The sequence below is a fragment of the Scatophagus argus genome, chromosome 15 (assembly GCF_020382885.2).
Source record: "Scatophagus argus isolate fScaArg1 chromosome 15, fScaArg1.pri, whole genome shotgun sequence".
In the NCBI taxonomy this organism is placed as follows: Eukaryota; Metazoa; Chordata; class Actinopteri; family Scatophagidae; genus Scatophagus; species Scatophagus argus.
In genome coordinates, this window is record NC_058507.1 from 19,028,324 (window position 1) to 19,044,624 (window position 16,301).

General features: G+C 41.0%; 1 protein-coding gene across 2 annotated transcripts in view; it reads right to left on the reverse strand.

Moving 5' to 3' along the window:
* Positions 1 to 16,301, reverse strand: part of rbks (ribokinase) — a 32,634-nt gene that overhangs the window by 13,202 nt on the left and 3,131 nt on the right. For both annotated transcript variants that reach the window (XM_046413289.1, XM_046413290.1), the window contains exons 3-7: positions 9,562 to 9,694; positions 8,490 to 8,553; positions 7,959 to 8,021; positions 6,881 to 7,045; positions 1,289 to 1,380 (exon numbers count right to left, since the gene is read on the reverse strand). In XM_046413289.1, coding sequence (XP_046269245.1) covers positions 1,289 to 1,380; positions 6,881 to 7,045; positions 7,959 to 8,021; positions 8,490 to 8,553; positions 9,562 to 9,694 — 517 coding nt within the window. The remainder of the gene's footprint in view (positions 1 to 1,288; positions 1,381 to 6,880; positions 7,046 to 7,958; positions 8,022 to 8,489; positions 8,554 to 9,561; positions 9,695 to 16,301) is intronic.

Genomic DNA, 16,301 nt, shown 5'->3' on the forward strand with positions numbered 1-16,301 from the left:
CCATGACACTAGTTTTTACCGTAAAAGGGTGGAGAGATGCTTATTTACCTCTTCATACCACAGGGTTTACATGTATTGCTAAAGGCAATGTTGGGGTTATTGATGTGCTGGTGGGGGTCATGACCCAGGAGGTACAGTTGAATCACTTTGAAAAGGTCTGTGTATGTGTGGGTGCTCATAACATCTCTAACCTCAGATCTTTTACTTTCACAGGGAAGATGAGAAGAAATATTTCTACCTGTATGCAATTTAGGGCAACATAACAAGTCTCTTAGGGCGGCACGGTGGTGCAGTGGTTAGCAAGAGGGTTCCCGGGATGGGCCCTTCTATGTGGAGTTTGCATGTTCTCCCTGTGCCTGTGTGGGTTTTCTCCAGGTTCTCCAGCTTCCTCCCACAATACCAAAGACGTGCATGTTAGGTTAATTGGCTACTCTATATTGCCCCTAGGTGTGAATGTGAGAGTGTGTGGTTGTCGGTTCTTCTGTGTTGGCCCTGCGATTGACTGGCGACCAGTCCAGGGTGAACCCCGCCTCTCGCCCGTAGTCAGCTATATATAGAAAATGGATGAATGGATGGACATTGCCCCTAGGTGTGAGTGTGTGCTTGTGTGGTTGTCTGTCTTTGTGTGTCAACCCTGCAACTGAGTCCAGGGTTTACCCTGCCTCTCACCTGTAGTCAGCTGGGATAGACTCCAGCCCCCCCGCGACCCTGACGGATAAACCGTATAGAGAGTAGATGGATAACAAGTCTCTTACAAAGTGCTGACTGGGCACATTTTCACTCCATCTTCAGCCATGTTCCTTAAGCATGATTTTGTGTATGTAGTCATCAAGTGCATATTTAAGAATCCCTTTTACAAAGATTTTTTTTTTTTTTTTTTAAAGTGGATCAGAAGAAAACCTTAAAAAGTCAGAAGACATGTTCATACACACTCATGGAGCTAACATTTGCCTAATTAGCAAGATAGCAACATCTGAAGAAAACGTGAGACTTCATTTTAGAAAGCAAAACTGATGCTTTCTGGGTGCAAAGGCAAGGCCTACCTTTTTCTCATTCTGAGAGTAATTCTTGGAACCTGCCTACCTGAGAATCTGCCCCTGATATCACTGTGTATGTGTGCAGTGTGAGAGCGAAAAGTTGCTCTACTTAAAGTTCTGATGCATAAGAACAGGTGTCAGTTTTCTTTTTGCTCCTTTGGTATTGTGACTGTCTGAAGAGAAAGATTATAGTGTCAGGAAGCATGAATGTTGACGTGATTAATACTGTCTAACTGTGTGTGATCAATCACCTCAGATTCATTACAGCAAAACACATCAGAGGCTCTGTAGAAACCTGTGTCCAGATCAGGAATGGCCGGCGCAGGGTTGAATATTGTCTTTACTGTAACAACAAAAAAAACAGACAGGCATCCATTTTATTGATGTCAGCAGCAATATCATAATCTCATTCAAGATAACAATCATTAACATGGATTTTAAAAAGAAATTATCAAAAATTATCAATCAATTAATCAATCATCAATGTTTTTAGTAATGCACTCAGTTATAATTGAGATTGCCTTTAAAAGGATACAATTTTGACCATGTCCCTCAGTGACACATTTTACACTTGTGTAGTGTTTCTTTTCCATTTGCTAAGCTTCACTGTCAAGGTCTGGCATTACCTTAATTAAACTTTCAATAGGAACAAAGGCTAGCAGGACACCGCTGGGGACTGCTCTCGCAGGCAAAGCTCAAGTGGATAAGCTTCTATAAAAAGACACCTTTTAAACGATTAAATTAGCATTCCCCTGAAAAGAACACTGGAGAGAAAAGGGAAGAAAAGAGCTGGTGGAAACGGCCTCACATCCTGTAGTTGTGTGTGGCGTGCTGTAACCCCTGTACCTCCAGGTTCATGTGTGAGGAAAAGATTCGACATGAGGTATATAACCCTATATATGTGTGTCAGTGTGTGGGTGAGATGAGTTGTGACCCTTTCTGTGTATGCTGAGGAGCGCGAGAGAGGGAGAGAGGGAGAGAGTGAGAGAAAGCAAGAGTGTTTGTCAGAAGTAATCCTCTGTACGTGTTGCACATCACTGTCTTATGCATATTCATGAGCTCAGAGCATTAATGCATCTAATACCATGATTTCTGTGTATGTGTGAGGATAAGCCCAGCTTGACGAAGCGATTAATTCTGATATCTGTGTATGAAATAAAGCCTCATGCAAGTGTATGTGTGTTCCTGTGTGTGTTTGCGAGGGAAATATATGTTCAGCGTTAGTGACATCAAAGTCTGTTGCGCAAAAGTGTGTGCCTAGTTCCTGTGTGAGTTTGTGTGTGTTTGCGTGGGCACACAAGAGAGCAGCTGCGTGGGTTTGTGCAGGGCTTTGGCCACCTGGCGCTTTGAGGTGGATGCTGGGCTGCTCGCGAGTAAAAGTGGAAATAATGTCTCTCTCTCTCTCTTTCAGCACACACTCTTACACTGTACTGTATGCATACCCACATGAGCCACAGCCATGTTGCAAAAAAAGTAACACTTGGCACTTTGTGACTCTTCCTCTTAGATATCTGAATTCTCCAACGCTTCAGTTTTGCTTAAGGAAGGATCTCTGTCCTTGCTCTGTCTGCAGCCCTCTGTATCCCTTCCTCATCTCCTCCTCCACTAAAAATATTTTAAACTCTTGTCTACCTCACTATCCTCACCATTAAAAGGACAGTGAGACAACAAAATGAAACGTTTGTTCCTGTACTCCAAAGTACACAATACTTTTCACATCAGCTTTAAGGTTTCACTGCAATTGACACTATCATATAGAAATTAAAAGCACATTTTTTTGTTTTGTTTCGAATCATTGCTGTTATGTTATCGTCTTGCAGTGTGGCTCATCATTGTTTTTAACGTTAATTAACGTTAATTGTTTTAACGATTCTTTTTTTGGTGTGGTTTTGGTGTTTTCATGAGATTTATTGACAGTGAGAAAAAAGGTAATGGTTGCAGGCACTCTTAGACACTGAGGTGTTGATTGCTTATGGCAGAGGGAAATTTAATTTTCAAATTTGATGATTTTGTGTATCTGGGTCTATAGTATAGCTTGCTACACACCTATAATATTTGTTATTATTTCCGCCCTAACAAAGATGCTGTGAGTCAAATCAAAACAATTAATATGCCTGACTAAGAAAAGCAGGTCTCTACGAACTACAGAGAGAAAGCTGCTGTTCTTGAGGAAATCAAGGCACAAGGAAGAGGAGAGGGATAAATGATTTGTTCAGCTTCAGCGACATTTGAAATTTATTGGGAACGTGTTTCAGCAAGTTGCAATTCAGTTCGTTAGTTAGTTTAAACCCCTTTTAATCCACCTTTTCGTTTGCACAATGTTTTCTGCCTACACAAATTTTTCAGCTTGTTCTCTTTTGCACAACTGTACTGTAAACAATCTTGAATCTCAATTAATGCATACACATAAAAATGTTTATTTGGATAATGATAAATACACAAACCTCCCACCCCAGTACTCAGGAGAGGAATCAGCAGTTTTCCTACTTTACCTCATCACTTTTTTCCAATGTTCTTCAGAAGCTCACATGCACATCAAACATGTGGTGTTAACCCCATGCTGATTTTGTAAGCTTGATTATGCTGTTAATTGGAGTGATTATCATAAAATTCAGTGACTTTAACAGACACCCTTCACTCTGTTAGTGAAGTGCTAACCACATCCTGCATGCCATGTAGATGGGACGAATAGAGTTGCATCATGTGAAAGGCTTACTCACACTGTACTCTGACTATATATTATTAGTTGTAGCCCTAGACAAAACTGATAGAAAATACATTGTTGTCCTCCACTGTCTGCCCCCTCATTTGCCATCTGTGGTGTAACTGACCGTGTCACTGATATTAAATGCATAGCGCCAAGCGCTCATGAAGTATACGTGCAATTAAAGAGCTGAGGATGGAAGCTTATCAATATGCACACAAGACCAGCTTGTGTAAAATCCCTAATGCACTGATGCATGAAGGAATCTGCCTCTCTGATGCAAGGAGCTGCTACTGTGGACGTAACATTAACCGACGTGTTGGTCTCAGGTTGCTATGTTTTGCTCTCCAGGTGTTAACGAAACCACAAAAACACACTCTGGCGCACACACCAAATACACACATATTCACAGCTGCTGCGACAGATGTGGCAATACTGAGATGTGTGCATACTGAGTCACGTCTGGCAGGAGAGTGTGTGTGCATGTGTGTGTCATGACTTTGGGTTTTTCTTTCTTTTTTTTGTATGAGAGGTTCAAAGTCTGGTCGCACATGCTGGATGTGCAGCCAGAACAGTCCAGAAAGTACAAAAATACAGCAGTTTATTGCTGTGGTCGATTTAAGAAGAGCGGTGGATGGAAAACAAGGGCAGAGGGAAAACAGAAAGACTCTTACACACTCTTACATACATGCACACTTAAACACACACATACACACACAAACACATACACACACACAAAAGAAATGAGTCATCACTGAGTATGTGAAAGGGCTTTAAGAGGCTCTAATTGCATCTGATGAGAAATATAAAAGCGGCTTCTTGCTCAGACAAGGAAGAGGGGGAGGAAGACGGGGTTAAGACGGAAGAAGAAAGAAAGAGTGAAACTACACAACTCCTACCATTTCCTCAGTTCTTAGAATAATTTAATTCCATTAACTTCTCCATATTAAATGGTATACGGCAATGAATTCCATACATACATATGTATGACAAGAGTTTTGGAGAGCTGACATCTACAGTATGTGTGGCTTGATGGTGACATTTGCGTAATTTGTGCGGCGCTTCACCCCCGCGTCAATAAATCCTCATCACCAAACCCATTAACACCCATTCTTTCCAGAGAACTCCATTTACGCAATGCTCTGGTGCGGCAGCATTGAGGTGCTGTCCTTGCCAAGTGTCTTCGCTCGTCTTGCCTCTCTCCTGGCACTGCATTCTGAGCCTAATCCCGTGGTACAGTCAATTCGGGGTGGGGGGGGCTTGAGGAAAGAGGGTGGCGCTCGGCGAGGCCATCTGGGTATCCCATCTGCAACACGGTTATGGCTGCGACTCTTTCGTTCTGGCAGCCTGCAGCGAGCGATTACCGACGACAGGCCATGATGACAGGGGTGAGAGGCTCCCCAGACGTCCCGAATGACGTGGAGGCCTGCTAATAATAGGATGCTTAAAGATGATGAGGTCAGTAACCTGGTTATCACCAAAAAGGTGGAGACATGGCGGTTGATATAGAAAGTGAGAAGAAGAGACACAACAAATACTGACAAAAATATTACATTTATCCACTTCTCACTCTTTGCTTCGATAAAGTGATAGTAGTCAGAAAGTGGAAAAGTGGAACACAAACAGAAACGTCACATGACACCCAGTCATTTAGATGCATCTTCTCATCCTCCACTGCAATGCCACTGTCAGGCAGACATCACTGAATCTAAGCTATGTGTAGGTTTCTTAAGCCATCCATCCATTTCTTCTGCTTTTGGTCATGGGGGCAGCAGCTTGAGCAGGGATGCCCAGACTTCCCTCTCCCTGGACTCTTCCTCCAGCACTTCTGGGTGGTTCCCAGGCCAGGAGAGTGACATAGTCCCTCCAGCGTGTCGCGGGTCTTCCTCTGGGCCTCCTCCCGGTGGGACACGCCCGAAACACCTCCCCAGGGAGATGTCCAAGAGGCATTCGAAACAGATGCCCAAGCATTAGCCACAATAAGCTACTAATCATAACTAAACCAAATAAGACTGTAGCAGTATAACCTCGGAGCGTTCTTGAACGTTTTTCATTCATTCATTTTCTATACCACTTATCTGTGAGGGTCGCAGGGGTGCTGGAGCCTATCCCAGCTGACTACGGGCAAGAGGCAGGGTACACCACCCGCCAGTCACAGGGCTGACACAAAGACAGACAACCACACACTCACACCTAGGGGCAATGTAGAGTAGCCAATTAACCTAATGTGCATGTTTTTGGGATTGTGGGGGGAAGCCAGGGTACCTAAGAGAAGACCCACGCAAGATCAGGGACAACATGCAAACTTCACACAGGCGGGTTCAGACTGGGATTCGAACCTGAAACCCTCATGATATGAGGCGACAGTGCTAACCATTGCACGACTGTGCTGTCAGCGGTCTTGACGTTTTAATTTGTAATATGTTTAGTTGCATGTAAAGGGTGATACTGTACCTGAAATATATCTTTTCACAGTGAAGCACTCAGTAGCTACTCAGTAGTTTATTTCTTCACATAAAATGCTGATTACAGTATGTTTGGATTCACAGCAGCTAGAATAGATTCAATTAGACGGTGATATTAGCATGAAATCCAGTTTTGTTAAAATATATCTGTTTCTATTTAAATCCTCTTGCTCTTAGCTGTTAAGCTTGTGAGTAGCTGGTTGCATTGGTTTTTACCTGGCATTGGTCGGAATCGCTTTTACTTTCTTTGTTATTACTAACTGACTGAATTTGTTTGAATTTGTTTTTTCTCTTTCTCTTTATACATAATATAATAAAAAAATCTATATAAAACTTCTCTGCCACGTATGGTCTGTTGTGTTTAGAGAATGTGCAGCTTCAAGCTAACCAGTGAGTAAACTCAGACAGAGCAGCTCATCTGGCCAAAAGAAGCAAGCTCAACAGGGTCATGTATGAGGATTACGACTGAAGCAGTTCATACAGTCACACTTTGGCAAAAATATGAGGGTTTGGACATACTCAGCAAACAGATGGCCAGTAGAGAAGTGGATTATGTTGCAGATGTGGTTTGAAAAGTTTCTATGGAAATACTGATACTTTTCTCCACACATTTTCTTCCTCTGCCACAACTAGAACTCATTGTAACATCATGAAGCCACACCATCATCACTGACCTTTACTCTCCTGAGCCAAGCGTAAAGCCTGCAAAGATGTCTGAGGGCTGATCTCCAGCTGGCACACCAGCACTTTTGCATGACTGATGGCTGGAAGAGCTTTATGAAGATCCTCGCTGCCCAGCAACATGTTGGCACCAGCTACGATCACAATGGCATTCTCACCTGCCAATGGACACCAAAAGAGATGTGTGAAGGAACAACCACTCTATGATGACTCTGAGAATGCATGGGTACTGCTTAAATAGGGCTAAACTGGGGATATGTGATGGGAGAAAATGTTATGACTTACTGGATATTTCATCTTTTTATTTTATCACAAACACACTTTTCATATGTGAAAATCACTGTCAGCTTTAAACGTGTGGCAAATGAACTATGATATTCAGGTGTTTGCTGAATTACTGTATTAACCCTTTAAGCAAAAATCTCTATTTGTCAATATATCCTAAAAGTCAAAATGCTTCAGATCAACTCACATTTAATCACATAAACCCAAATGTTTTGTCAGTTACTCTTTGGTTTGTTTTTCTCAGTCAGCATTCATTATCAACAACTAAGAAATGCGCTAAACATATTTGAATGGATTTCCCTTTTCACACTAATGGAAAAACGTATGAGCATCATCATCATTTATTGTGGGTCATTTCTTCAGTCTCCCAATTTAACACTTTCATTTAGACCTCTGTCTTATTTGAACACAGTGAACTCAAACAGTCAGCTGTTTGGCATGATGACATATGAGAATGTACTTTATTCGGTAAAAGCTTGAGAGGGGATGCACGTCATGAAAAGTTATAATTAACCTGTCTGTATTTACTACATGACAGAAATTGCTCTCCAGGAAGAAAGCTTTGGACTGTAGCAGACCGTAACCTGTGTGTGTGTGTGTGTGTGTGTGTATTACGGCCACTTGAGCAGTGGTGAGTCAATGGCAGTACTGAATGGACACAGTGTATGTGTATGCAGTACTGAGAAAGAATGCAAGGACAACACACATGTAATCTTAGTGGTGTGTGCACATGACCATTTCTCCAAGTCAAAGAGCTTTTAGGATCTCAAAAGGAAAAGCATTTACCTGCATCGTTGACAATGATGGAGGCAGCTCCTGTGGCAGCATTACAGGTCTGCCCTACAAAGTCTAAAACAGAAATAGAGAGAAAAGTTGAAAGCAAAAAACAGGGTTTGGAAGCATCCATTGTCTGTCTTTCCCGCAAAAAAAGCTGATTTTTATTTCTTGACAGCATAACAAAAAAAAAAAAAAAAAAAAAAAAATTAAAGTGACTATCAAATATTTCTGAAAAACAAAGTGCACCCATAACCACTTCTAATTTTTGGCTATGAACAGGCAGGCCACATACACCTGGTGTCTAATACAGCAGCACAAGTTTTGAAAAGCAACTTCATTTTTAACAAATCCAAATGATTTAACAATTATTGTCACAACAACGGGGATACTTAACAGTGCATACAAAACCCTCAAGTGTAACTAAAAAGAACAGACAAAATCCAGTCTAAAAAACCATTTCTCTGAAAGTGAACTTTTTGCCATGCAACATTGAAATGGCAACCAATTTGGCATATAATGAAAAAAAACCCTCTACTTTACCTGTGTATACACCACTGTCCTTGAAATTCTGGATGTAATTGTCTCCAAAGAAGTCTTTACCAACCTAAAAAAGATTGAAGGCAAAACGATAACAACAAAGAGAGTGTCAAGCGGGGTCAGACTTGGTTAGCGGCAACTTCTGAAAAGTGGTATACTCAAACCTCAGTTGGGTTGGATTTTCGTGTGCCCTGCCAGCATACTGGCATGGTGCCGCCGCCGAAAATGTGCAAAAACGAACACACAAAGTCAACAAACGCACACACGCGCAAACACACGACCAGCTGCGCCAAGCCTTCAAGACACGATAACCCCGCCTTCACGCCTCTTCATGCCCACCTCGCTTTCGTTTTCTTTCCCTCCTTCCCCTCTTCCCCTGAACCGCACAGGGATGTCCACATCTGTAGCTACTATGGGTTGTGGAAGGGGTCCCCACCTTGCCCCAAGGCACCTACTTCGAACCCACGCTTTCCAATAAACGTGCCAAAATGCGGGCACTTCTAACTGGCTGTGATAGTGGGTTGGGCTGGTATTGGCTGCTTGGCCCCAATCTCTTTGAAGAGCGGCCTTCCGTCTTGGATGTTTTTGACAAGCCCGGGTGTCTATTTTTGGGTTCTCCCCATGCCCGGAGAGCTCCTCCCGCACTGGGTTGATATCGATCGGGCCTCTTTGTTCTGACAGAGGTGGGGCTTCGGTGCTTTGGTGCTCAGGTTGAAAGGCCACACTGAGCTTACTGATTGGAGACTCAGGGTTACATGGTATGGGAATAGACTTGTTTGAAGGCGCACAAGCGTGAGTGGGCGTTTGCATGCGGCATGGTATTGATCAAGACAAAATGAGGCAAGAAGAATTGATATTGTGAAATGACTGAAGTTGTGAACGAAGCTATAAGGATTCCGAGAGTTGTTAACTAGTTGATGGACCATGAGAGCTGATTATTTGTACTGAGTAAAAGATGGTTGAGTCAAGGGTTGGACAAGCAAAAGACATGCACACATTCACAATTCAAACTAACACACACTATAACAAAAACTAACAAAAACAAAGAGCTGCAAACCCAGTCCCGGTTTCACACCTTGCAGACCATAGCAGTTTTGGCCCCCAGTCTTGCAGCCTGTATGCACTGGTTGGCCCCTTTCCCTCCAAAACCAATGAAGAACTTGTGACCATGGATGGTTTCGCCAGCTTTAGGTAGCCTTGGTGCCTGGCTGTGAGAAGAAAAAGGGTAATAAGCACAATATTAAGGTGTACATATTCACATTCAAAAGAACTTCACAGGATGAAAAAATGAAAAGTTAAAATACATCTTCTTAAAGTAATGCTTCCTCTCAACAATCTCCTCACACTGCAGATTAAAGTTTGAAAGTTTCTCGTCAAATTTAAAGAAGCAAAGGGAGATGTCAAAATGTGAAGATAACGCATCAGGCTAAATTTTTCCCTTGTAAAATATTTATTTATCACTGGAAAATGTGTAAAGTCTGCTGACAATTATATCTGTTGGTCTTGTGCAAGTCTTCAATATGAACATGACAGAATCAAAGGAGCATGGGAAGTGTTTTCCACTTTCCATGCATAAAAACAACAGCATTAATAGAAACACAATCAGAACATTGCTTCATCACTCTAAGAAGCACTCTAGATATTTTACCTCAACATTCAGTCAGATATGCTCATGCAAGTCTCTTTAAATTTGCAAATGATGCAACCAGCAAAAGCCATAGATGTCTCAACTTGACACTGGCTGCATCAGTAATGCCTGACTCATCAGGGTTGGGTAAAGTTCCGCCTTTCCCTCTAGGTTGATATGCCACAGGTGGGTGCCCTCAGGAGAAGCTGTCTGTTCGCTGATTCCTCGAATCACAGAGCCAGAGAGGGTGGTGAGTAAGACAGGGGAGAGACAACAGACAGACAGCTTCATGTTGTACGTCAGGACACTGTGGTCTGGCCCTGGGCCAGTACTGCCCAGTGCCAAAGGGTTTTTGCGGATGGTGAAATGTTGTCATAAACTTGTTTTTCACGCATGCTGTTGTTGCTCTTTTTTACACTTGTGTGTGTATGTGTGTGTTTGTGGCAGGTGAGCTATTACAGTAAATTCACTCAATCACAGGATTTCCAGTAAGTGAGACACTGGTGGCAAACACTGGAGGTTGTTATAAATGCTGCTGTTTTTGCACCGGCGTGTGAAAACACTAAAATGCCCAAAGCTATAACAGGATGTAGGGTCAGCGAGGCTGAAATGTGGTGAGAAGCAAACGGAACAAAGGACGAACACATGTAAATACACACGCACCTCCTCCACACACACATTACCTATTCTGCTTTGTGCAGCTGCCTTAGTAAATTTTTCCCACCTGTGTCACCGATGTATGACTCTTGGTGAACAAAGCAGCACTTACACACTGACTTCAATTACGTTTACTTAAATGTTCACAGACGAAGTTTTGCTGGGGGAAAATCATGACTACTTCCGCACATTGTATCAAAAAGGTTGTGGGCCAGAAGAGACGAGATTTAAAAAAAAAAAAAAAAAAAGTAAACATGCCTAAGGCAGGAAATAAACACAAACATGACAACAATGTGTAATAAATACAGCATAACACACATATTTGTAAAAAATGAACAAAAATTACATAAAAATACAGTAAAAGTGCATTTTTGCAAGGGTGCCGATAAGTGGATTTTGTAGCCTTTTAGACAGAGCCAGTCTAGCTGTTTGTTTGTTTGATGTCCCTGTGTCAGTGTTTGTGCTAAGCTAAGCTAAGCTAATTGGCTGCCAGCAGTGATTTCCAATTTAGATACGATAGAGGTGCGGATTTTTTTATTATCTAACCCCAGAAACAAATAGTAGAATTTCCTTAAAATTTCAAATTATTTGTTCAAGGTCTTACCTTTAGGCCTATGGCCTCCCTGAGACGCACCATCATCATATTGAACATTACATACAGCTTCTAGTTCAAACTGACAAGTTCAAGTTCTTTTAAGTGTAATATGATTTTATTTTATTTGTGTATAAATATGTATAAATAGAACTTATATTTTGGTTGAGGTTCAAGGAATAGTATACTTTGCAAAATACTCAAATCTCAGATCCAGTCATGATAGAAACATATCAATGTGTATCCTCCCCAGCTCCACCCACTCAGTCCAAATATGGTCACTTGAAGGCTCCAGAAAAGCAAGATGGTGACATCTCTAAGGCCAAACTCATGACTTCAAAACAGCAGTCCACAAACTAGTGGGTGACATCGGAGTGGGTTTACACTTCTTGCAGACTAACGTTCTGCCTTTTTCTGTTTCATAAAAATTATGATTAGAATTAGGTGTACTAGTCATATTCACACACATAGTCATTAGTAGTCATATTTGATCTTAACATTTAATGCTCATAAATGCACAATTGTTGGGGTATTCAAAAAATAATGAACAGGGCCTTTGTAAGATTGTCAGCATAGCATTTGGCCGACAGCCACCTGAAGCCGGATAACTGACAGGTAAGATAAACAGATTTCCAAATTCTTAAATAAACCCACCCACGCCTCTTCATGCCCGGAGAGACACTTGCCTATTGTTGTCTGTGGTGAGTGCACCAAACAAACAGGGCACTTATGTGCTAAAGTGCAACCTCAGTGCGTTTTCTCCCATGGAACCAAAAGGGTAAAGCAGGTGTTCAGTGACGTGAAGTGTTTGCTTTGAGGCTGGCTCTCATTTCCCTCTCCTCCGTCTCTATTAAAGTCATTCCTCAGCTGTTGGTGAGCAACAGGGGGAAGCAGACTTGGACAAAAACAAACTGAAATGCTGTTTTCCAAAGTTTGAACAAGAGATTGTCTTTCCAGTTCCCAACACAATCTCCAAAGAGAACTTCCATGCGCAATAAAAGTGAGCTCAAACTTTTTCCTTGCACTAATTAAAATTTCATAGAATTACTGAAATGATAATTATGTAATTCTTGTACTAAACACACAGGCCATTATCATTTCAATGTGATAACCTTCAGCTCATATTGTGCCACAGACAGCACAGCTTTTCAAGCCTGTGCACCTGATATTAATGTTCTCATCTTTTATAATTTTCCTTGTCCATGAAAGTCTCTTTAGTTGAAGCTCAAGCAAATCAGGACAAGGTAAAGAACAGGTTGAGCAAAGACAGCATACCTCACATGGACATTGTGAGCTGCTCTGCAAACAAGAGGTGCAGTGTCGGAGTAGAACGTGGGTGTTTATTTTTGTGTGGTCAGACCATTTGTTGGATCCACGTGCATGTTGCTATTATTCACTCAGTGGTCAAAAGCAGCCTATCAGTGGATATAATGAGCCACTTATCAACCTATTCAGAGTCTGAAATGGTCAGCGCTTATAGAGATCACAGCTTTGTTTCATGTTTTTACATTTACATTAAAGATTCCTCGACAGATCTCTCATAGTATAAACATATTAAACAATAAGGGAATTTTGAAAATAACAAGTTAATACTTTGTGAATAGTACTTTGTGTATTTCATTTGTAGGCAACACTGTCCCACATCACTGAGGTGGAAATGCCCTCAGAGGGGATGGAGGAGTGGTTACCAAACAGGGTGTTTAGACGCATCCAAAGGATCATAAGAAAATATGAGAGGGCCAAAGATATTTCACAGGACAAGAAAGAAGGACAATATGTTTGGTTCCAAAACACAATATTAGTTTTTCAATTAAGTATATGGTACTGAATAGCATCAAATCACAAGAAAAGTTATGCAGCCATAGGGCAAAAGGATTGAAATCAAAGCTGTAAAATATCTGCAAATTTTGAAAAATGTCCCCCAGAGATTGTATCCAATGTCTTGTGGTATTTGTTTTAGCTGACTAACAGTCCAAAACTCAGGTACAGTCAGTTTACTATCATGAAAGACTAGGAAAGACAGTAAATATTTTCATTTGAGAAGTTAGAACCAGTAAGCCTTTGCAATTTTTGCTTAAAAAATTCTTAAACATTGATTAGGGTCAAACTAGTAATAATTTTTTTTTTCTTTCAATTGACCCATGTAATGATTCACCAGTTATTACTTACCAGACTTAGAGCTGGGGGCTTGAGATTCACTCATATAAAAACATTAAATAAAGATGTGTTTACTGTACTTTGATACAAACAACCCTGTGGTACATTTTGGCTCCACTCTATAATTTGAGGAAAGTTGGTTTTCACTGAGCAGATGAAGAGTGTTTTGAAACAGTGAGCTCTGGCAGTAGGGGGCACTGTATGGCTTTGACAGTTGGTTAAAAGCCTGAGAAGCTCTGCTCCTCCTCTTTGTGCACTGCATATAGTCGACAATTAAACACAATCGTTTACTAAAAAAGGAGCATTTTGCTCTGCAGCTTGACTGATACACTTTTAACAAAACACCACAGAGCTCAGTGTTACACTTGTGTGTTTGTATGACAGGGCAGGAGGGAAGAGAGACAGTGTGTGAGAGTGTATGTAAGAGTGTGTGTGTGTGTCTCTGCTGTCTGTCAGTTAATTGTACTGCCACCCAAACACTGGATGTTCAAGACAACTGGATTTCTAACTTCAAAGCCATGCATATCACTTTGAAGGGCTGCGAATGTATTCCAACTACCCTCCCCTATCCGCATTCTGACCTCCATCCAAAAAGCCCGAACCCCACACACACATACATTCGCCAAATACAGGCAATTTCCCGTTAGCTTATTAGGGTCTTAATTGACAACTCCTGCCCTTCAAAGCAGAAAGTTACTGGTTGAATTGCTAATGAGCAACAAAATAAATACCCCCCCCCCAGGGAGGCATATGTTTTTGATAAGTGGGGACTTGTGAGTGACAACTAAAATGTGACAACTTGAATTGTGTGCACTCCCCAGAATGCCAGGAAACTTTTTTTTCCGCTAGCACAGATTGTAGTTGTTTATTCGGAGCTCCATTTGCTGGCAGCCAGGTGACAGTTATTATTCCCAGGGTTTCACATAAAAATATAACACAAGCTGTATGACAAAACTGTCGCATGAGCTCAAACAACACGCTTCTTCACGCTGACAGGAAGATATTTAGTTGGCTGGAGCTCATGAAGACTTGACATTACACTGTATTTACTTCACGTATCTTTTTGAGATTGTGTCATTCCTCACAAAGGTTATGGTAAATGAGGGTGACAAATTGTTTTCAACAAACCCATTGTGCTGGAGTTGATGACTAATGATTTGTGGGAATGGATCCTACTTGGCTCAACAGATCTCAACCACGTATGAGAATGATGCAACACTGACATTTTAGTGAGCAGTAATTATACCAGATCATCTGTACAGTGTAGAGTGTTTGAAACCTGAGTCGGATTTACCATGATGGTCACACCTACATCATCTGTCAATGACTACTGGATCAATAAAAACAACCTGCTGGAAGAGTGAATCAGTTTTAATGTTTTAGAACAGCAGCTGATGTATTTAAAAAAGTATAAAGAATGACCTGTTCTTATTACAGAAAAATTTCTAAAATTTGGCAGAAAGATGGACAGCTGCCTCCCTATTTAACCTGAAGTCTACTCACTATTGTTGCTTAATGGCCTAAAAGCTGTTATACCAGAGATGTTCTATACAACATTTTGGGCTTTTAGGACAAGTATTGAAAAGGCAGCAGCATGATCTAAGTTTAGACCACTTCCTCTATTCATGTGCAGACAGGACTGTGCAGCCCATTTCAAGTCATGATGGAAAATACCAATCAGCCCTTATGCCATATTTTCCACAAGGTTGCACGTCAAAATAAAATCCATGCAGGAAAATGGTGGTTGTGGTGGTTAATAATAATAAAGGGAAACATGTTTTAAGCAAAGACAATTGACCATTTCCTAAGCTACACCCCCTAACTTACTGCTGCCATGCCTGTCAATCTTTCTGTTCTTGTCCAAGACAATAATCCAGTTTACACTCAAAATCTTAAGTCATTTTTTAAACAATGGGTCACTGATTTCAGACAGAAATACATAAAAGCATATATACATCCATAAAATTTTGCCGTCTGAAATGGCATCTGTCACTGGCAGGATTTTATCAGCTGTAGCTAATTAGCTGTTTAAGCTAACATTAGCTCAGTGAATCGAACACCTAACTTTTTGATTTTAAAATACTGGCCTCAGTGCTATAAATACACCTTTTCAGAGGGAGGGAGTCTAAAAGCCACCTAGCTTACTTGTCAGTATTTTCAAATGTTGCTAGTTTTACATTATAAATTAAAAAAGCTTTTAGGATGAGGACTTACTGATGTTTTGGTAAATGTAACCCTGTCTCTGGTAATGTTCAGTAGCTAGACGTACCTAAATCTAACCTAATAAAAAAGCAGTACACAACTACTAATGTTACCCTAAACTCTGATAGGGGTAGGGCCACCTTCCACACAGTACTGGAGTACTACACACAGCATACTGTGTGCTTGTCATGAACCAGGCTTTTCACAAAATAATGAAGTTAATTAACCCTATAACGCCAAACGTATCATATTTGATACATATTTGATTTGAGTTTTTCAGCCCTCTACATGAGTAGTGTAATATTTTTTCCCTGAAAAACCTGATGTATACAATCAGATACATGCAGTGCACAGATATGATATTTGAATTTTGTTTTGTTTGTTTGTTCAGAGGGACCAATAAAGGCTCCAAGTTCAAAGAATTGGAATAATTCTGTCAATTATTTAATGGTTTGGGCTTTACAGGGTTAACAATATGTGTTAGTAAGTATGTCACACTTAGTAACTACTGTAGGTAGTATATTAGTTAGCTGAGCATGTTAATGACAGCAGCTTACGATAAAACAGATGAACACATTGT